This window comes from Phyllobates terribilis, unplaced genomic scaffold (genome assembly GCF_046119375.1).
Source record: "Phyllobates terribilis strain yellow unplaced genomic scaffold, ASM4611937v1 Scaffold_56__1_contigs__length_8794411, whole genome shotgun sequence".
NCBI lineage: Eukaryota > Metazoa > Chordata > Amphibia > Anura > Dendrobatidae > Phyllobates > Phyllobates terribilis.
Window position 1 is genome coordinate 3,015,337 of NW_027362816.1, and position 22,101 is coordinate 3,037,437.

The following is a 22,101-nucleotide window of genomic DNA, read 5'->3' on the forward strand; positions in this document are numbered from 1 at the left end:
GAGGATTAAAAATAAGCTTTATTACATTACAATCTAAAGCAACAGAGAAAAATACACGCCATAAAAACAATGAAGATGGGGTATTCCCATCTCTGAGAAACTATACCAATATGTAGTAGGTATAATAAAAATAAGATTAGCAAATATCTCCAATTACAAATGTAGTATAGTTCTTTTGATTCGCTATGTCGCTTACCCCATGTTCAGGGCATTGCAAGTTAGTTGCTAGTGGTCATAACTATGGATACCTAAGCTACTGCAATGCTCTGCACATGGGATAAGTGACAAAGAATCAGGAGAACTATACCACATTTCTAATTGGAGTCTGAATAAACCTCGACCTCACACATCGACAGGTACTCCGAGTGTCCTGGGATCACCACGCTGACGTAGCGACCCTCCATCCCCTTACAGCAAAAGGACATGGTGGCAGAGACCACATTTGTGACTGTGCCGCACACTGGAATGTTATTGTCAGGGGAGTTCCCGATTCGGACCTCGGCCCCCATCAGTCGCTCCAGACCACAGTCCATCCTGTTAGTTATGGCGATGCTGGATATCTTGTAGCTCTGGCCCAGGTCCAGCTTCCACCAGGGATCCTTCTCCAGGTTGGTGTGGGTGCAGAAGCCACTACTGAAGTCGGTGTCTTTGTTCCCATCGATGGCGTTCTTAGCCAATATGCTCCTGGTGGCATACGGATAGTCCGACACCTGGGAGGCCACTCTGGTCCTTGCTATGTTTGTGGCTACAGGTGCCGGAGCGCATCCCAGAGCCAGAACCACAGATCCCAGTAGAATCAGAGAAGATGGGGGTCGGTACGTCAGCGTGGTGATCCCAGGACACTCGGAGTACATTTCTAATTGGAGGCATTTTCTATTATTATTATCCTACCTACTATATTTTGGGATAGGATTTTGGAGGTGAGAATACCCCTTCAAGGCTGTATGCTTAGGACTTATCCAGGACTCATCCAGATGCCTCATTCCATTGTTTTTTGTGATTACGTTTATCCCTCTTAAATGGCTTTTTGTATTTTTATGTGTTTTCAACTGCGATCTAATAAATTGTATTTTTAATCTCTATATTGTCTCACATTTCTCTGTACACAGTCATGGTTGAAATAGTTGACGCCCTTAAAATTGTTCCAGAAAATGAAGTATTTCTCCTAGAACATTATTGCAATTACACCTGTTTTGTTATAGACACGTTTATTTCCTTTGTGTGTATTGTCACTGATCTTTTCTAGTGAAATGTTCAATGGAGAATCAAAACTGGACCTTGACCAGATTATTACCTGACCCTACTTCTAAACCCTTTTCTGATCTGCCTACATACTTCTTGTTGACCGCAGAATGGTTTGGCTTCTCACTTGACTGTCCTTCCGGGACGTGTACTGCTGCTAGATATTGACCTTGGCTTCTCCAGCTTAGATGTTCACCTGCCTGACTTCTGTGTGTGGCCCGGCTCTCTTCTTGACATTCAGCTGTAATCTGGCAACTCACAACTACATTACAATTGGAGACATGGCGCCTTTCTGCAGCAAATAAAATCCCATTTAACCAATGAAACTTTGCTGCCAAAATGCGTTAATCAAAAAAGGTGCAAAAAAAAGCTTTTTTTGTTATGCATCAAATCTATCTGCAAGTAAAATGCACGTCAATTACTTGTGTGATCAAACTCATAATATAATGACCACAGGATCTGTGACTTCTCTGTATTTAGTGGTTACTACTCACCTGGGTAGTCATATGTAGGAATCTCCTCTTTACACCGCTCATCACCCCTCACATATGTCTCTGTAGTATTAATATGGGTCAGATCTTCACCCTGAAACAAATATTGTAAAAGTCACAAACAGATGGAGAAGTCTCATCTATGATCAGCTCTAATCCTGCCATCTCCACCGCTCTCATTACACAAGTATAAAACATATAATACTGGTGGATAAAACAAGACTGAGCACAAGACCCTCACAGCTGTCTACACATCATAGGGGAGATCTCATGACACCTTCTCTCCATCTACCTGATGATCCTGAGGAACATTGGGGTCTTCTTGTTTACAGTCCTGTGGAAGAAGAGGACGGGGACATCTCTCTGGTGTTGTCCTCTTACTGGATAGATCTGGAGGAAACACATACAGGGACTGAATTCATTCTTTACATACAGATAATTATAGGCCGTGTGTAATTAGTCCTATTACCTGGTGATGTGAGGGACTGGGGAACCTCCATCATGAAGTCCTTGTACAGATCTTTGTGTTCTTCTAAATATTCCCACTCCTCCATGGAGAAATAGACAGCGACATCCTGACATCTTATAGGAACCTGACACATACAATGATACCGTCATCCCCCCGATCCCTCCATAGCGTTACTGTATAATGTCCCAGCATTCCCAGCAGTGTCACCTCTCCAGTCAGCAGCTCAATCATCTTGTAGGTGAGTTCTAGGATCTTCTGGTCTTTGATGTCCTCATGTATCAGGGGGTGAGGTGGAGGCCTCGTGATTGGGCTCAGGGGTCTTCCCCATCCCTCAGACACAGGGTTCTGACACCGCTCACTAGAGGTCTTCTTCACTACTATGTAATCCTGGTTATGGAGAGACACATTAATAAATCTCCCTCCAGACATTTCCAGAGTCCTCACCTCTCCAGTTCTGTCCATCTGTTATTCCCATAGATAAGAATGATGTAATGTGACGTCATCAGAATCTCTCACCTCTCCAGTAAGCCGGAAGAGGATCTCTAGGGTGAGGTGGAATATCCTCTCCGCCATCTTGTCTCTGTCCATATCAACCTTTGACAGGAAACTTCTCTTATATAGAAGATCTTCACTGAGAGGATCCGATATTGTAGAGACCTGAATGAGAAGAAGATGAGAAGATGTAACGTCATCAATAATTCTATGTAATAATACAATCACTGATTCCGGTATAAAGCAGTAATCTGTGGATCTGATCCTGGATGATGCCGGAAGAAGAAGTGGATTTTTATGGCGGCCGTTAATGAGCTTCGCTTTGAGGACCGGAGGAGGTTTGGCCTGAACGCTGCACTCGTGGTGTGAACACGGACATAGTAGATTATTTAGGGATATTTTCTTGTCCTGCCCTAAACTTGCTTATTCAAGTGAATAGGTCCACGAAAAAGAACAGCCTGTCCACGGATGATAGCTGTGTGTTAAAGAGTTTATCCAGGACTATATTATTTTTATAACTATGGGCAGAAGAAGTAAAAGGCAGATAGTTCCTAACTGCCTGCCTGCCCTGCCTCAATGTCTGCGGGAACAGAGCGGTCACGGACTGCTCCTGCCAGTGACTCTGCGGCTTCTAATGAGTCACGTAGACGGAGCAGCGGCTTCTCTTTGGCTCTGCTTTCTTGATGGGACGTGACTGACGACATCACACTGATTGTCAGCTGCCTCCCTGCTGCCTCCCTGCGAGCAGCCAGCGGTCAATCAGAGGGATGATTTATTTCACCATGCAAAAAAAAACAGACACAAAATAGACGCATAGTGTGAATAACGGCAAATTCTGAGAGACAATAATGGGGAATCTCCACATACCTCCACCTGCAGACAGGGCCGCCATCAGGGCATCACTGCCCTTACTGCTGTTTGGGGCCCCGTGAGCAGCAGTACAGAGAGGGGCCGGGTCTAGTCAGGGCCCCCCTCTTGTGCGTCTGCTCACGGCGCTCCATGCACGGCACTCCATGCTGCAATAAAGTGCCGAGCACTGGGGCGCACACCGCCTTAGATGGCGCACATATTGGCACCGAGTTCCTTACTGAAGCTGCGCCGCTGCAGCAGCTCCTTCATACTTCAGGAGTCAGGAGCACCCGGTGGCGGCGTGCACCTCCTCATCGCAACAGGAGCGCCAGGATGCTGCAGGGATCGTATGTGGGGTAAGTATGACAATTTAATTTTTTTTTTAAAAATTAAATGGAGTGGGGGGAGGATGAGCTGCACATGATGGGGAATTGGGAGTGGAGGGAGGATGAGCTGCACATGGTGGGGAATTTGGAGTGGGAGGAGGATGAGCTGCACATGGGGAATTGACAGTGGGGGAGGATGAGCTGCACATGGGAATTAGCAGTTGGGGGAGGATGAGCTGCACATCATGGGGAATTTGGAGTGGGAGGAGGATGAACTGCACATGGGGAATTGGCAGTGGGGAAGGATGAGCTGCACGTGATGGGAAATTGGGAGGGGGGAGAGGATGAGCTGCACATGATGTGGAATTTGGAGTGGGAGGAGGATGAGCTGCACATGGGGAATTGGCAGTGGGGGAGGATGAGCTGCACATCGGGAATTATCAGTGGGGGATGATGAGCTGCACGTGATGGGGAATTGGGAGTGGGGAGAGGATGAGCTGCACATGATGTGGAATTTGGAGTGGGAGGAGGATGAGCTGCACATGGGGAATTGGCAGTGGGGGAGGATGAGCTGCACATGGGGAATTATCAGTGGGGAGAGGATGAGCTGCACGTGATGGGGAATTGGGAGTGGGGAGAGGATGAGCTGCACATGATGGGGAATTTGGAGTGGGAGGAGGATGAGCTGCATATGGGGAATTGGCAGTGGGGGAGGATGAGCTGCACATGGGGAATTAGCTGCACATGGGAAATTGGCAGTGGGGGAGGATGAGCTGCACATGGGGAATTATCAGTGGGGGAGGATGAGCTGCACATGGGGAGTTGGCAGTGGGGGAGGATTAGCTGCACATGGGGAATTAGCAGTGGGGGGAGGATGAGCTGCACGTGATGGGGAATTGGCAGTGGGGGAGGATGAGCTGCACGTGATGGGGAATTGCCAGTGGGGGGTGGATGAGCTGCACATAATGATGAGTTGGGAGTGGGGGGAATGTTGGGTGTGGTGAGGAGGATGAACTGCACATGGGGAATTGGCAGTAGGGGGAGGATGAGCTGCACGTGATGGGGAATTGGCAGTGGGGGAGGATGAGCTGCACGTGATGGGGAATTGCCAGTGGGGGGTGGATGAGCTGCACATAATGATGAGTTGGAAGTGGGGGGAATGTTGGGAGTGGTGAGGAGAATGAACTGCACATGGGGAATTGGCAGTGGGGGGTGTGAGCTGCACATGGGGAATTGGGAGTGGAGGGGTGAGCTGCACATGGAGGATTGAGAGTGGGGGGAGGATGAGCGCATGGTGGATTGGGAGTGGTGGGTGGGAAGAGCGAACGGTGAATTAGGGGTGGGGAGAGCAAATGGTGGATTGAAAAGTGGGAGTGGGGAAAGCACATGATGAATTGGGAGTGGGGTGGGGAAAGCAAATGGTGAATGGGGGATGAGGGAGAGTAAATGATGAATAGAGGGTGGGGGTGGGGAGAGCAGGAAATAATGAATTGGGGCAGAGGGTCATGTAAATATAATGAATCGGGGGAGCAGGAGGTACAGAGTGGGGGGCATTGCGGATGCAGGAGTGTGACTGGTAATAAATTCTGGGAAAGAGTACAGGCTCTAATTAATTTACATATTTATTAGGTGGGGAAAGTGGCTATTTACAGTTATTTGGGGCGCAGGGATGGATTACAATTATATTTGGAATGGTGGGTTGCATAATGACTAATTATATATTAATGGTGGGTGCACATCTGTATTCAGCTGTGTAATGTAGAAGTTGGGGAATATGCTCTACATAACTGTGTTATTTTATTCAAAGACAAGTCCTGGCTGGAAGAAGTGATGGTGGTCTGTGCTGGATGAAGGAGAAAAGTGAAGATGAAGGACTTCAACTAGAGACGTCACTGGTGAGTCAGTGTATTACATGTACAATGACACTATATACTATGTACAGGGCTCCTGTGTATAATGTCACTGGTGATCACTGTATTACCTGTACACTGACACTATATACAGAGCTCCAGTGTATAATGTCACTGATGATCACTATATTACCTGTACACTTACATTATACACTGTATACCATGTACAGAGCTCCGGTGTATAATGGCACTTATGGTAATATTAGTATTATGGTTTTTTATTAATGATCAGTATTGTAATAAGGTGACAATGTGGTGGTAACATGTGGTCTGGTCATGGTGTGGCATTTTTTGTCCCTTCTGTGTGGTATTATTCGGTCACTATGTGGTGGTAATATGTGGTCTGGTCATGGTGCAGCGGTATTCCTTGTATGTGGTATTATTCGGTCACTATGTGGTGGTAATATGTGGTCCGGTCATGGTGTGGTGGTATTTGATCCTTGTATGTGGTATTATTGGTCATTTTAAAAAATGTGTATGACACATTCCCTTAAAGAAAAATAAATAAAAATATACCTAAAAAGAGTATTGGGTACTTTAAGAAAATTTTAATAGGTTAGAATAGAGTAGGGCCCGGCCAGAAGAGTCTAACTTATCGTGGTGGTGGTTTTAAAAATCTTTTGGCCAAAACAAAAGCTGCTGGCTATGTACAGTGGGGAAAAAAGACTATTTAGTCAGCCACCAATTGTGCAAGTTCTCCCACTTAAAAATATGAGAGAGGCCTGTAATTCACATCACAGTTAGATCTCAACTATGAGAGACAAATTGAGAAAACAAATCCTAAAAATCACATTCTCTGATTTGGAAAGAATTTTTTTTTTCAAATTTTGGTGGAAAATAAGTATTCGGTCAATTACAAACAAGCAAGATTTCTGTCTCTCACAGACCTGTAACTTCTTCTTTAAGAGGCTCCTCTGTCCTCCACTCATTACCTGTAGTACTGGCACCTGTTTGAACTTGTTATCAGTATAAAAGACACCAGTCCGCAACCTCAAACAGTCACACTCCAAACTCCACTATGGTGAAGATCAAAGCAGCTTGGTGTAAAGAAATCAACTGTGGGAGCAATAATTAGAAAATGGAAGACATACAAGAACCACTGATAATCTCCCACGATCTGGGGCTCCACACAAGATCTCACCTCGTGGGATCAAAATGATCTCAAGAACGGTGAGCAAAAATCCCAGAACCACACAGGGGGAGGCCTAGTGAATAACCTGCAGAGAGCTACGACCAACGTTACACAGGCTGCCATCAGTAACACACTACGCCGCCAGGAACTCAGATCCTGCAGTGTCAGACGGTTCCCCCTGCTTAAGTCGTTACATGTTCTGGCCCGTCTGAAGTTTGCTAGAGAGCATTTGGATGATCCAGAAGAGTATTGGGAGAATGTCATATGGTCAGATGAAACCAAAGTTGAACTGTTTGGTTAGAAACACAACTCGTCGTGCTTGGAGGAGAAAGAATGCTGAGTTGCATCCAAAGAACACCATACCTACTGTGAAGCATGGGGGTGGCAACATCATGCTTTGGGGCTGTTTCTCTGCCAAGGGACCAGAACGACTGAGCCGTGTACATGAAAGAATGGATGGGGCCATGTATCGTGAGATTTTGAGTGCAAACCTCCTTCCATCAGCAAGGGCAATGAAGATGAAACGTGGCTGGGTCTTTCAGCATGACAATGATCCCACCGCCAGGGCAACAAAGGAGTGGCTTCGTAAGAAGAATTTCAAGGTCCTGGAGTGGCCTAGCCAGTCTCCAGATCTAAACCCTGTAGAAAACCTTTGGAGGGAGTTGAGAGTCCGTGTTGCCCAGCGACAGACCCCAAAACATCATTGCTCTAGAGGAGATCTGCATGGAGGAATGGCCCAACATACCAGCAACAGTGTGTGCCAACCTTGTCAAGACTTACAGAAAACGTTTCACCTCTGTCATTGCCAACAAAGGATAAATAAAGTATTGAGATGAACTTTTGTAATTGACCAAATACTTATTTTCCACCAAAATTTGCAAAAAAATTTCTTTACAAATCAGACAATGTGACTTTCAGGATTTGTTTTCTCATTTTGTCTCTCATAGTCGAGGTCGACCTATGATGTCAATTACAGGTCGACCTCATCTTTGTAAGTGGGAGAACTTGCACAATTGGTGGCTGACTAAATACTTTTTCCCCCACGTTATGTGATCTGGTGATCACTGGGAACTGTTAATGTGTGACTGTTGAGGACGGGGTGCAGAAGTGGAGTTTTTCCAAGAGTAGGCGGTGGGACTGTAGAAGGTTCGAGGGATGGAGGTGGAGCCTGGGCAGAGTCTCAAGGGAGCCTGAAAATTTTGACAGTATGGGGCCCCGAAATTCCTGGTGGCAGCCCTGACTGCAGAGCCGCCACCACATACCTCCACCTGCAGAGCCGCCACCACATATATGGCTGTTCTGTGCGCACAGGAGCTGTGATGAGGTCACAGGAGGGGAGGAGTCAGGGGTCACATGATCAGGGGCCTCAGTGGATGCAGGACTCTGCTGTGCTGGTTGTCATGGTGCTGGATGAGCTGAAGTTTATGTGTGGGGTCAGGAGGGGTTTACAGTGTGGATGTAGCAGAGCCGCGTGTACGAGGCGTACGGAGCGGAGCCGCGCGTGTACGAGGCGTGCGGAGCGCAGCCGCGCGTGTACGAGGCGTGCGGAGCGCAGCCGCGCGTGTACGAGGCGTGCGGAGCGCAGCCGCGCGTGTACGAGGCGTGCGGAGCGCAGCCGCGCGTGTACGAGGCGTGCGGAGCGCAGCCGCGCGTGTACGAGGCGTGCGGAGCGCAGCCGCGCGTGTACGAGGCGTGCGGAGCGCAGCCGCGCGTGTACGAGGCGTGCGGAGCGCAGCCGCGCGTGTACGAGGCGTGCGGAGCGCAGCCGCGCGTGTACGAGGCGTGCGGAGCGCAGCCGCGCGTGTACGAGGCGTGCGGAGCGCAGCCGCGCGTGTACGAGGCGTGCGGAGCGCAGCCGCGCGTGTACGAGGCGTGCGGAGCGCAGCCGCGCGTGTACGAGGCGTGCGGAGCGCAGCCGCGCGTGTACGAGGCGTGCGGAGCGCAGCCGCGCGTGTACGAGGCGTGCGGAGCGCAGCCGCGCGTGTACGAGGCGTGCGGAGCGCAGCCGCGCGTGTACGAGGCGGACGGAGCCGCGCGTGTACGAGGCGGACGGAGCCGCGCGTGTACGAGGCGGACGGAGCCGAGCCGCGCGTGTACGAGGCGGACGGAGCCGAGCCGCGCGTGTACGAGGCGGACGGAGCCGAGCCGCGCGTGTACGAGGCGGACGGAGCCGAGCCGCGCGTGTACGAGGCGGACGGAGCCGAGCCGCGCGTGTACGAGGCGGACGGAGCCGAGCCGCGCGTGTACGAGGCGGACGGAGCCGAGCCGCGCGTGTACGAGGCGGACGGAGCCGAGCCGCGCGTGTACGAGGCGGACGGAGCCGAGCCGCGCGTGTACGAGGCGGACGGAGCCGAGCCGCGCGTGTACGAGGCGGACGGAGCCGAGCCGCGCGTGTACGAGGCGGACGGAGCCGAGCCGCGCGTGTACGAGGCGGACGGAGCCGAGCCGCGCGTGTACGAGGCGGACGGAGCCGAGCCGCGCGTGTACGAGGCGGACGGAGCGGATCTGCGCGTGTACGAGGCGGACGGAGCGGAGCTAAGTTACGTCGCCTCCTTCTTTCTTTCAATTGGAAACAGAGAGATTTTCTTTGAGGTGCTCAAAGAAAGAAAGAGAGCCTCCTCCACTTAATTATATTATTTACTTTACTGGCTTTTATGGTGAGCTGGTTTTACACCAGGAGAGCCTCCTCCATTATATCTGAGGTACACAGGGAGCGCCTACTCCATTTTATCTGAGGTACACCTGGAGAGCCTCCTCCATTTTACCTGAGGTACACCAGGAGAGCCTCCTCCATTTTATCTGAGGTACACAGGGAGCGCCTACTCCATTTTATCTGAGGTACACCTGGAGAGCCTCCTCCATTTTACCTGAGGTACACCGGGAGGGCCTCTTCCATTTTACCTGAGATATACCTGGAGAGCCTCCTCCATTTTACCTGAGGTACACCGGGAGAGCCTCTTCCATTTTACCTGAGGTACGCCGGGAGAGCCTCTTCCATTTTACCTGAGGTACGCCGGGAGAGCCTCTTCCATTTTACCTGAGGTACGCCGGGAGAGCCTTCTCCATTTTACCTGAGGTACGCCTGGAGAGCCTCCGACATTTTACCTGAGGTACGCCTGGAGAGCCTCCGACATTTTACCTGAGGTACGCCTGGAGAGCCTCCGACATTTTACCTGAGGTACGCCTGGAGAGCCTCCGACATTTTACCTGAGGTACGCCTGGAGAGCCTCCGACATTTTACCTGAGGTACGCCTGGAGAGCCTCCGACATTTTACCTGAGGTACGCCTGGAGAGCCTCCGACATTTTACCTGAGGTACGCCTGGAGAGCCTCCGACATTTTACCTGAGGTACGCCTGGAGAGCCTCTGACATTTTACCTGAGGTACGCCTGGAGAGCCTCTGACATTTTACCTGAGGTACACCGGGAGAGCCTCTTCCATTTTACCTGAGGTACACCGGGAGAGCCTCTTCCATTTTACCTGAGGTACACCTGGAGAGCCTCTTCCATTTTACCTGAGGTACACCTGGAGAGCCTCTTCCATTTTACCTGAGGTACACCTGGAGAGCCTCTTCCATTTTACCTGAGGTACACCTGGAGAGCCTCCTCCATTTTACCTGAGGTACACCGGGAGAGCCTCCTCCATTTTACCTGAGGTACGCCTGGAGAGCCTCCTCCATTTTACCTGAGGTACACTGAAATAGAGCACATCTTCCATTGTACCCGATGAAAACCGAGCATCCTCCATTTTATCTCAGGTAGGCTTTGTAAAAGCTCACAGGTTTTTCAATGTAGGGCCTCATTCAGACGTCAGTGATTTTTCTCATACTTAACAATCCAGTCTTATTTTCCTCAGTGTTTTGGATCAGATTTTCATCAGCGTTTGGTTTTTCAGAGTTGTCATAACGGTAAAAGGTGAACTTTGACACATCATGGGCCTCTTTGGCGCCATTATTTGAATGCCCCTCTTATAAAGCTGTCTGACTGTTATATGTGTCTACATGTGGTTATATCCTTAAGAAGTGTCAACTTCGAAAGGTGTCGATAATAAAACGACAATTAATACAGTTCTGTGTATCCTGATCCTTTCATCAATCTACCAGCAGCGTGGACCATCCATGTTTTTCCTCCATCTACTTTGGTTTGGTCTGACAACCTGTGGATCTGCAGCAGCTGATTACCTACGTCTTGATAACTGTTTTGTGAACACAGCCATACCAGGTTAGCAGAACCCTGTTAAAAATATTTTATTTCATACCGGATAAGTCCCTATCGCACTTTCGCTCCTGAGCTCTTGTACAACTTTTAAACATCAGTGATTTTCTCATATTCCCCAATGTGACGACACAGCATTTGTTCTTGATTAAGCCAGACGTGCTTCTTTGGTGGGTCAAGAAACATAGGCCATTGTTATATGAGCCTTAACGTTGACTCTTGAGTTGACGTTTGTTTCAGCATATTGTCTTGCTATCCGTGGATGACAGGAACGCAGGTCATTGAACAATTGATTTTTGCTAATATGTTGCTACCATTGTATCAGTCCAGGCAACTTGTTTACTTGCTAGCAGGGAAGGACAAACTATGCAGTTTGATTAAATACTCAAACAATGAGAGTTGACCACATCTCACCTTCCCCCGGACCTGTGGATGATGGCCTGAAGAATAGTTGTGACCTATTGAAGGGGGGTGGGGGGGGGAATCTGCCTCTGTTCCCCAGACAGAGAATCTACAGGACGCCAGCTTAAGGGACCACAGTCCTAGCTGGAAGAATTCAGATCTGCTCAATTGACCATCACCTAACCCTCAAAAACGTTTTGAAGAATCCAGGTTGGGACAATCAGGTCACAGCCTTACCAAAACCAGGTCAGATCACCAAAGGCAGCATTTGTGTGCAATGTTGATGCTACACAGCCACTCACATATCTGACAATTCATGGAGGCGGTGTTTTGCACCTGTGCGGCCCCCGCCTTTATCATGGGGTCTGCCGCGTCCGGCTTGTGCTTTGGTGATCTGACCTGGTGTTGGTAAGGCTGTTTTTTTCTTTTTCTGTGATTTTTTTTGACAATCAGGTCACCAGGCCACATACCTCACTGCACTCGGTTAGCTTCCTAAACTTGCCACTACCTCCTCTCTGTGGGTGCCCGCCAAAAGCTGGGTGCTACTGGTTGGGGTAGTAGGCATTGGATGCCCTGAAGTCACAGCTGCTCTAATTCCGGCGCGCCAGCGGAAGGGTGAGACTCTGTCTTTTGCACCATCTTGTGTATTTGCTGGGACTGTCCTATTTATTATTGTCTGTTTGGTGGTTCAATAAAGTAGTGCCACACTGTTTTACCCTCACCCTATGCTGTTTCAGTAATATTATGCCCATGGGGAAGGAGTGTGGGAATTCAATGGGATGAGTCCTGGCCGATGCGGTCTATCTAAAGACAGCGGGGCTGTGAACGAGACCACCCACAGACCCTCATCTCTTCACACTCCCCCCCCCCCCCCCCAAAAAAAAAGAAGATTTGGCCCAGGACTTTCCCAGTGATTGACAAGTTCCTCCCATAGCGTGAGACTTGGAGCAGTGTTGAGACAAAGATCTAACTATTGTGCCAGAGTCACTGGTATGGTATATGAAGGGAGGTATGTGTCACACTGGTTGCTAGCCTATGTGAACTAGAACCAATAAACTTTCTGCCAGCATTTTATATGCTGGGGGTTAACTCTTAAAAAGCGTGGTTTTATCGGAATGACAGAGATGGGAGGGATGTCATTCCCCATACCTCCACCTCAGGGTGTGGCTGAACAATGTTTAAATGTTCAGTCCTGGTTTTTTTTCTCTGTTGTGAGTTTGGAGTGGCAAAGACTCCAGACTGGAAGACCACAGCTCAGAGAGGAGCTGAATGCTGGGACTACAACCTGTGTGGCTAATCCCACACTGCTATGGACTGTGCTTTCGTTTATCTTTTGTTTTGTTGTTTTGCCAGTAAGGCTGTGTTTAGTTTTGCTGGAGCTGCGGAGATTTATGGCACTAAATAAAGGCTGCAGAGAAAACACGGTTCCTGAGTCTACTTCCGGAAGCGACCAAGTGAGGCGTTTTATCTTACCACAGCTGGTGGAGAATGCGGGCAAGATTCCAGGAACACGTGTACCTGCTACAGAGACCGGTGGATTTCTTGGGTGAAGGCTGCCAGCCAGCAGGAGACGTCCGGCACCATGGAAGAGCTAATTAAGCACCTGGTGCAGAGCCAGCAGACCATGCAGTAGCAGCAGTTGCAGAGCATGCAGCAGAGAATGCAACAGCAGCACCGTGAGCAGCTACAGCAGCAACAAGAGACCACTAAGCTGCTGATACAACAAGTTCAGCTCCAGAAACCGCAGCAACAGGATCAGCATCACCAATAACAGCAGATCGAGTTACTTTTAGAGGCGATCCGTGGCAAGGCGACGGCTTCCGTCAAGTCCAAGTGATGATGCATACATCAGGAAGACGGTAAGGAAAGCGTTACAGAAGATGACCCCGGGGCATGATATTGAGGTGTTCCTGACTGTTTTTGAGAGGGTAGCGGAACGGGAGAAATTGCCGCTGGAGCAGTGGGTGGAGGTTCTGGCGCCATATTTGACTGGGGACCCGCAGAAGGCTTATTACAATTTGACATTACAGGACGCAAAGGAATATGCCAAATTAAAAACCAAAATATTGGCACGCTCAGGAGTGACTATGTCTGTCAGAGCACAAAGGGTCCACCACTGGGCGTATGCTGGCGACAGACCTCCACGCTCACAAATGTTTGACTTGTTACATCTTGTCCAGAAATGGCTGCAGCCAGAGTCTTCCTCTCCTGCCCAGATGGTTGAGCGTGTGGTAATGGACAGGTTCATCCATTCCCTACCCAGGCCGGTGCAGACCTGGGTTGCCCAGGGCGACCGTCGGAATGCAGACGACCTCATAGGTCTTGTAGAGAGATTCCAAGTGGTTGAAAAATCCCTGGGGATACCCGAGATAGCCAGCTCCCCTTACTGGAGTGCCCAAAAGGGAGTGGGTTCACCACGGAAGGGGTTAAGAGCCACAACTGGGGGCATTCCACTTCCACTGAAGGGGCTGCAAGGTCTGTTGTGAAGGATGTGACCTGTTGGCGATGTCGCAATCCGGAACACGTAGCCACCCAGTGTCATACGTCTGCTGAGCCAATGGACTGCAGTCTAGGGAGACGATGTTCATACTATGCTTACCCAGCCTGCAGTGTGGACTGTCAACCCGGCGAGGGGCCGCAGGTGTGTGCCGTGTCCGTTAAAGGAGTGATGAACCTAGTGACCTCGATCAGTGCCACCCTTCCCCACCAGCTGATCCCCGCCAGATCTTTGGGCATCCGCTCCATACATGGGGATGCCAAGAACTACCCGGTGGCCAGAGTGACAGTCGAAACAGACTGTGGCGCCCAATCCCACGAGGTCGGGTTGGTCAAGGACCTGATACATTCCGTCATATTGGGGCACGATTTTCCCTTGTTCTGGGATTTGTGGGGGAAGGGATCCAGACTCCATCACGGAGACAAAAGCCAGGACCCTAGAAATACCTCGGTCGACATTGGAAGTGGATCGGTTTCCACTGTGTGTCCTTGTCGGTGAGGACGAGACTGTGACTGAGGAGGCCGACCTCCCTGAGTTAGAGGTGCCCGGAGAGAACTTTGGGGCAGCTCAAGTTCGGGACTTGACCTTGAAAGGGGCGTGGGACAATGTTACGGTTTGTAATGGTGTTGCTCAAGAGTCGGGGGCGGTACCCACACTTTGCAATTCAGGGGGTACCAGGTAACCAAACAAAGGTGAAGAGGTAGTGGAACAGCTGTTAGTTCCTGGGCCATACCGTCGGAGGGTATTAGATATGGCCCACTCACATATTCTAGGGGGGGGGGGGGGACACCTAGGGGTTGAAAAAACTCAGGAGCGAATAGTGAGGAGGTTTTATTGGCCAGGATGCTACCGGGAGATCTTAAACTATTGTAGGTCCTGCCCCACCTGCCAGATAACCGAGTCCACCTCCCAAGTCCGTAGTCCCTTAGTTCCACTACCTGTGATAGAAGTTCTCTTTGAGAAGATTGCCATGTACCTCGTGGGTCCCTTAATTAAATCGGCCCAGGGCCATCAATACATCTTGGTCGTCATGGACTATGCGACCCGGTACCCCGAAGGGGTACCCTTACGGAACTTAGCTCGGGAACTTGTCAACATCTTTGCTAGGACCGGCCTGCTGAAGGAAATCCTGACGGACCAAGGAACCCCATTCATGAGCAAGGTGATGAAGGAGCTGTGCAAAGTGCTTTAGATCAGGGTTCCCCAACTCCAGTCCTCAAGGCCCACCAACAGGTCATGTTTTCAGGATTTCCTTAGTATTGCACAGGTGATGGAATTATTGCCTGTGCAGGTGATGGAATTATCACCTGTGTAATACTAAGGAAATCCTGAAAACATGACCTGTTGGTGGGCCTTGAGGACTGGAGTTGGGGAACCCTGCTTTAGATTACTCAGCTGCGAACCTGCGTTTGCCATCTGCAAACTGATGGCCTGGTGGAGCGCTTCAATAAGACCCTGAAAGCGATGCTCAAAAAGGTCATTGAGAAGGATGGTTGAGACTGGGACTACTTGCTTCCGTTTCTACTTTTCTCCGTCAGAGAAGTTCCCCAAGCCTTCACTGGCTTCTCTCCATTCGAGCTTCTATATGGCCGGCATCCAAGGGGTCTCCTAGACATCTCCAAGGAAACCTGGGAGGCCGAGATCACGCCCCACCGGAGATAACATCTGCGTGACAGCATGGAAAATCAGGGATGTTCGTGGGCAGAGCCGATTTTTTTGGCGCGAACAAGTCGGAACCCCGAATACGAACCCGAATTTCACATGCCGAACAAATTGGCTCAAGACTAACCATGACCTTGTCGTCCTTTTTTTCCTGCAGTAGACAAGTCTGCTTTTTTGCACTCAAGTCCTAAGAATGACTGAACCCTCTGTCGTTCCAGTTTTGATTTTTATAGGTTTAGCAGTCATCCCAGCCTGGTCAGAATGGTTCTGATTGTTATCAGTTGACAACTGCAGTGCTCTATTGACCTGCCTACCACTAGAATATCGTCCAAGTAGAGGATTTATTAGGGTATTCTGCTACCGGAGATGCACTGCGACTTCTATATAATTTTTGTAAATACCCTCAGAGCCATAGATAGGCCAAAGGGTAGCGCTCTGTACTAGAAGTGCCCGACTTGTTCGTTTATATACAAGGCCACCCTCAAGAATTTCTGTTCTTCCATATAGATTGGGATGTGTTCATAGGCATCCTTCACATCTAGCAATCTCATATAAAACACTCTGGAAATAGCATTTTATGGTCTCCATTTTGAAGGGCCAGTAGACTAGAAATTTGTTCACCCCTTTCTTTCAAGTTCACTATGGTCCTGAAGGTGCCATCTGTTTTTTTTTTATTAGGAATAGGGGGAATAGAATCCCTTCCCCTGCTCCTGCACTGGCACCTCTGGGAAATTCTCTTATCTCCTGCCTAGTCCAGTATATCATCTAGTACCCGTCCAAAGAGAAATTCTCCTTCGCATGGAATTGGGCATAGCTTGACCTTGGACTGAACATCTCCCGGCCAGCTCTTGAGCCATAGTGCTCTAAGTGCAGCTTTTTATAGGTTTGCCGATCTGTTTGCAAACATCACTGAGTCTGTCGAGGCGTTTGCGAGGAAAGTAGCTGCTCCTTGAATTATATCCTTAGGGACGTTGTTCTTAATCTTATCCTCTAACTGCTGTAACCAAATCATCATGGATCTGGCCATGCAGGTTGCCCAAACTGCTGGTTTTATTGCCCCTTCTGAAGACTTCCATATCTGCTTCAGATACACATCCACTTTTTTATCAAGAGGATCTTCAAAGGGCAGGGTAGATCTTTTGGTTGACTTGGCCACCGCCATGTCTATTTTAGGGGTTTTGTCCCACATGGCTGCTTCTTCCTCATCAAACAGACACCTCCTTTTGGATGACGACGGCAGTGGATCCTTTTTCTCAGGCTTCCTTCATTCCCTATTAATGAGCATTTCAATTCTTTCACTAACCGGAAATATGCAATTTTTCTTTTATACCAAACCCCCGAAACATAATGTCCTGGACTGTTCTTGGGGTTTTAGTATCTGACATGCCCATAGTAGTTCTTTACCAACTTATCTGTGTCTTCTGTAGGAAAACACGGCCTCCCCCCTGTATCACTATCAGAGGATGAGGAAGAAGAGGAGTCCGATTCGTCTCTATCCTCAGATATTACAGACTCTTCTGAATCAGCGGCCTGCTGTTTGGGTCTTTTCTCCCTTTTACCACTTTCCTGCTGAATCAGTGAATTAATGGAGTCTGTAACTTCTATCCTAATTATGGATTTTAAATCCATGGCAAAGTTGGGGGGTTTCTTCAGAGGTGGTCTTCAGAATACAAGAATCTCTTCATATATGTGCTGGGTAAGTTATCGCCGCACATTCTTTATCTTTTAGCTTGGCGCTACACCTCTTAGGCCCCTCCTAGCAAAGAACACAGAGAGAAAAGGACCTATTCAACATGATGAACATATACGAAGATCACTCACCACTCTGCCGTTCAGTCTAGGGTACCGGAGATGGAGGCTGGATCAGTTCACATGACCGTTCTCCCCTGGACGTGGTCGACTCACAAACTGCCTTGTTCTTCTGGTTAATCTGTCACTTGTACAGCTGTCACTGCTGCGTCTCTGACGATAACGCAGCTGCCGTGGTGGCTGTGGCTGCTGCTACGCCTCCAGCATATCCATGGCATCAAGAGGAAATCTAGCGTAGTATAGTTACCCATCATATGAAGGTGACCTTGTCGCAGTTGATGGGCACACATAAATTGGCCAAATTATGCGCAAAGAACCTTCATTTTTCAAAGTGACATTAGTCTAGATACTATATTTCTTATATATTCATGTATGGAGTGCCGAAGTTTTCTGCTATTTAGATTATGTTTTTCTTCAGAGCACCCGAATAGACCAGTGAGCGACCCCTTTCTTTTCTATTAATCAATTTTGGGATCCCGCTCCTGGAGCATTGCAGCAGGTACGTGTTCACACTATTAGAAGTTTGATAGCCTTTTTTCTGACCATGTGTCCCTCCCATTCAGTCACAGGTGGTTTTAACTAGCTCTACCAGCCCATACATTGTAGGTTAAAAGCCCAGCAGAGACATATTGTCCATGCAGGCTTGCAGCCCAAGAGTGGCATATCCAGTGGTAGCGTAGTATAGTTACCCATCATACGAAGGTGACCTTGTCACGGTTGATGGGCACACATAAATTGGCCAAATTATGCGCAAAGAACCTTCATTTTTCAAAGTGACATTAGTCTAGATACTGTATTTCTTATATATTCATGTATGGAGTGCCGAAGTTTTCTGCTATCAAGAGGAAAGCTGCCGGCCTCCACCATCTGGTGGTCAACCGTCCACTATATACCGGACGGACGCCACAGCTCCAGCGTCTGCTGCCGACCTCCCCCCAGAAATCTCGCATTATTTCCGGGTCAGACTTTTCCTTCCAGCGAGCGGTGTGAAGGGAGCATACCGGCGAGCCCTGTTCATAAACAGCCCCTGCATTTTACTGCCGCATTGCTTTCTGGCACACTTCCTCAGCAGGGCGCGCTAGATATCCCACTAGTGCGCCTCGCGCTTGCGCAGATCTTGGTTGCCATAACTCCAGCGCACTCAACACGGGGTACGCCAACCACGTTCAACAAAGTGGTCATGCAACTGCACACCCCAACGTCCTGGCCAGCGGTAGTGTCTCCAGATCTGTCAGCATCCCAGATCCTTGCAGACACCAACCAGACTTGGGTAAGTTCAATTGTACCGTTACTTTACTCTCTAGGTTCCTTCAAGGACCGGAAACCATATTGATGAAAAGGAGAGGTACAACCCTTTTGTTCAGTAGGTTTCCTGTCCTTGATTAGTGGATACCCTCTCTCTCAGGTGGTGCTGTCATGGGAGAAGGGGAAAAACAAGACTGACCACAAGACCATCACAGCCGTCTACACATCATAGGGGAGATCTCATGACACCTTCTCTCCATCTACCTGATGATCCTGAGGAACATTGGGGTCTTCTTGTTTACAGTCCTGTGGAAGAAGAGGACGGGGACATCTCTCTGGTGTTGTCCTCTTACTGGATAGATCTGGAGGAAACACATACAGGGACTGAATTCATTCTTTACATACAGATAATTATAGGCCGTGTGGTTTTAGCCCTGTCTATTACCTGGTGATGTGAGGGGCTGGGGAACCTCCATCATGATGTCCTTGTACAGATCTTTGTGTCCTTCTAAATACTCCCACTCCTCCATGGAGAAATAGACAGCGACATCCTGACATCTTATAGGAACCTGACACATACAATGATACCGTCATCCCCCCGATCCCTCCATAGCGTTACTGTATAATGTCCCAGCATTCCCAGCAGTGTCACCTCTCCAGTCAGCAGCTCAATCATCTTGTAGGTGAGTTCTAGGATCTTCTGGTCATTGATGTCCTCATGTATCAGGGGGTGAGGTGGAGGCCCCGTGATTGGGCTCAGGGGTCTTCCCCATCCCTCAGACACAGGGTCCTGACAGCGCCCACTAGAGGTCTTCTTCACTACTGTGTAATCCTGGTTATGGAGAGACACATTAATAAATCTCACTACAGACATTTCCAGAGTCCTCAACTCTCCAGTTCTATCCATCTGTTATTCCCATAGATAAGAATGATGTAATGTGACGCCATCAGAATCCAGGGGCGGAACTACTGCCCGTGCAGCCCGTTCATTGAACGGGGGCCCCGAGGGAGAGGGGGCCCCTCCAGCAGGGCCGCCATCAGGGCATGACTGCCCTGACTCCAGTATGGGGCCCAGCTGGTAGGGGCCCCCTCGGAGCCCCGTTGGGGGGCCCCCCTCTTGTGCATCTCTCTCATGGGGCCCCCAGCCCCATGCTAAGCGCCGGGTCCGGGACATATGAGCGCTGCGCTGCTGCGCCTTCATGATTCCCCTGACTTCCGGTCATGTGAAGGCGCCGTCACATGGCCGGAAGTCAGGAGAACCTGGTGTCAGCGATTTGGACGAGCGCCAGGATTCTGCAAGGATCGCATGGGGGTAAGTATAACAAGTTTTATTTTTTTTTTAAATACAATTAACTAGGAGTGGGGGGAGATGAGAGCTGCCCACGTGGGGGGGGGGGTGAGAGCTGCCCACGTGGGGGGGGGGGTGAGAGCTGCCCACGTGAGGGGGGGGGTGAGAGCTGCCCACGTGAGGGGGGGGCGAGAGCTGCCCACGTGAGGGGGGGGGGCGAGAGCTGCCCACGTGAGGGGGGGGGGCGAGAGCTGCCCACGTGAGGGGGGGGGGCGAGAGCTGCCCACGTGAGGGGGGGGCGAGAGCTGCCCACGTGAGGGGGGGGCGAGAGCTGCCCACGTGAGGGGGGGGCGAGAGCTGCCCACGTGAGGGGGGGGCGAGAGCTGCCCACGTGAGGGGGGGGGCGAGAGCTGCCCACGTGAGAGGGGGGGGCGAGAGCTGCCCACGTGAGGGGGGGGCGAGAGCTGCCCACGTGAGGGGGGGGCGAGAGCTGCCCACGTGAGGGGGGGGCGAGAGCTGCCCACGTGAGGGGGGGGCGAGAGCTGCCCACGTGAGGGGGGGGCGAGAGCTGCCCACGTGAGGGGGGGTGAGAGCTGCACACGTGAGGGGGAGTGAGAGCTGCACATGGGGGGGTTATGTTTACATAACTTTGTTACCTTATGAAGGGCAGGGGGGCCCCCAAAAATTTCTTGCACAGGGGCCCACTACAGTCTGTGTCCGCCCCTGTCAGAATCTCTCACCTCTCCAGTAAGCCGGAAGAGGATCTCTAGGGTGAGGTGGAATATCCTCTCCGCCATCTTCTTCTTCTCCTTCTCCATCCACTAAGGTGTAAGGTAAATTTTCTAGAAGATGGAAGATAATGATGAGAACGACTGAATCTACAGGATCCTAAATGGAAGGAAGATGGCTGCTCTGTGGCCCAGGAGCTGTGATGAGGTCACAGGAGGGGAGGAGTCAGGGGTCACATGATCAGGGGCCTCAGTGGATGCAGGACTCTGCTGTGCTGGTTGTCATGGTGCTGGATGAGCTGAAGTTTATGTGTGGGGTCAGGAGGGGTTTACAGTGTGGATGTAGCAGAGCCGTGTGTGTACGAGGTGTACGGAGCAGAGCCGTGTGTGTGCGAGGTGTACGGAGCAGAGCCGCGTGTGTACGAGGTGTACGGAGCGGAGCCACGTGTGTACGAGGTGTACGGAGCAGAGCCGTGTGTGTACGAGGCGTACGGAGCAGAGCCGTGTGTGTACGAGGTGTACGGAGCAGAGCCGTGTGTGTACGAGGTGTACGGAGCGGAGCCGTGTGTGTACGAGGTGTACGGAGCGGAGCCGCGTGTGTACGAGGCGTACGGAGCGGAGCCGCGTGTGTACGAGGCGTACGGAGCGGAGCCGCGTGTGTACGAGGCGTACGGAGCGGAGCCGCGTGTGTACGAGGTGTACGGAGCAGAGCCGCGTGTGTACGAGGTGTACGGAGCAGAGCCGCGTGTGTACGAGGTGTACGGAGCAGAGCCGTGTGTGTACGAGGTGTACGGAGCAGAGCCGCGTGTGTACGAGGTGTACGGAGCGGAGCCGAGTGTGTACGAGGCGTACGGAGCGGAGCCGCGTGTGTACGAGGTGTACGGAGCAGAGCCGTGTGTGTACGAGGTGTACGGAGCAGAGCCGCGTGTGTACGAGGTGTACGGAGCGGAGCCGCGTGTGTACGAGGTGTACGGAGCGGAACCGCACGTGTACGAGGTGTACGGAGCAGAGCCGTGTGTGTACGAGGTGTACGGCGCTGAGCCGCCTGTGTACGAGGTGTACGGAGCGGAGCCGCGTGTGTACGAGGTGTACGTAGCGGAGCCGCGCGTGTACGAGGCGTACGGAGCAAAGCCGCATGTGTGCGAGGCGTACGGAGCGGAGCCGCGTGTGTGCGAGGCGTACGGAGCGGAGCCGCTTGTGTACGAGGTGTACGGAGCGGAGCCGCGCGTGTACGAGGCGTACGGAGCAAAGCCGCATGTGTGCGAGGCGTACGGAGCGGAGCCGCGTGTGTGCGAGGCGTACGGAGCGGAGCCGCTTGTGTACGGAGCGGAACCGCACGTGTACGA

At 50.7% G+C, this 22,101-nt stretch overlaps 4 protein-coding genes across 4 annotated transcripts in view; 1 reads left to right on the forward strand and 3 right to left on the reverse strand.

Moving 5' to 3' along the window:
• LOC141192283 (gastrula zinc finger protein XlCGF66.1-like) overlaps positions 1-22,101 on the forward strand; it is a 364,897-nt gene that overhangs the window by 92,754 nt on the left and 250,042 nt on the right. The gene's annotated exons all lie outside the window — the stretch shown is intronic.
• On the reverse strand, positions 262-1,210 carry LOC141192240 (fucolectin-like). Its single transcript, XM_073661735.1, has one exon. The coding sequence runs from the start codon at positions 852-854 to the stop codon at positions 315-317; it is 540 nt and encodes a 179-aa protein (XP_073517836.1). The 5' UTR covers positions 855-1,210; the 3' UTR covers positions 262-314.
• On the reverse strand, positions 2,002-16,847 carry LOC141192275 (uncharacterized). The gene is made up of 5 exons (XM_073661770.1): positions 16,596-16,847; positions 2,719-2,859; positions 2,410-2,589; positions 2,203-2,326; positions 2,002-2,123 (listed from the first exon to the last, which is right to left on the reverse strand). The coding sequence occupies exons 1-5, from the start codon at positions 16,845-16,847 to the stop codon at positions 2,002-2,004; spliced, it is 819 nt and encodes a 272-aa protein (XP_073517871.1).
• Positions 18,980-20,942, reverse strand: LOC141192276 (gastrula zinc finger protein XlCGF66.1-like). The gene is made up of 4 exons (XM_073661771.1): positions 20,768-20,942; positions 19,392-19,571; positions 19,185-19,308; positions 18,980-19,101 (listed from the first exon to the last, which is right to left on the reverse strand). Exons 1-4 carry the CDS (start codon positions 20,843-20,845, stop codon positions 18,980-18,982), a joined length of 504 nt encoding a protein of 167 aa, XP_073517872.1. The 5' UTR covers positions 20,846-20,942.

Bases quoted from the DNA above. Each gene is read 5' to 3' on its own strand.
- LOC141192240 (XM_073661735.1), bottom strand. From the start codon at position 854: ATGTACTCCGAGTGTCCTGGGATCACCACGCTGACGTACCGACCCCCA.
- LOC141192275 (XM_073661770.1), bottom strand. From the start codon at position 16,847: ATGGCGGTGGCCAAGTCAACCAAAAGATCTACCCTGCCCTTTGAAGAT. The intron at 2,590-2,718 runs GTGAGAGATTCT...CTCCATAACCAG, and splicing joins TCTTCCGGCTTACTGGAGAG to GATTACATAGTAGTGAAGAA. The intron at 2,124-2,202 runs GTAATAGGACTA...TGTTTCCTCCAG, and splicing joins CCAGTCCCTCACATCACCAG to ATCTATCCAGTAAGAGGACA.
- LOC141192276 (XM_073661771.1), bottom strand. From the start codon at position 20,845: ATGGAGAAGGAGAAGAAGAAGATGGCGGAGAGGATATTCCACCTCACC. The intron at 19,572-20,767 runs GTGAGAGATTCT...CTCCATAACCAG, and splicing joins TCTTCCGGCTTACTGGAGAG to GATTACACAGTAGTGAAGAA. The intron at 19,102-19,184 runs GTAATAGACAGG...TGTTTCCTCCAG, and splicing joins CCAGCCCCTCACATCACCAG to ATCTATCCAGTAAGAGGACA.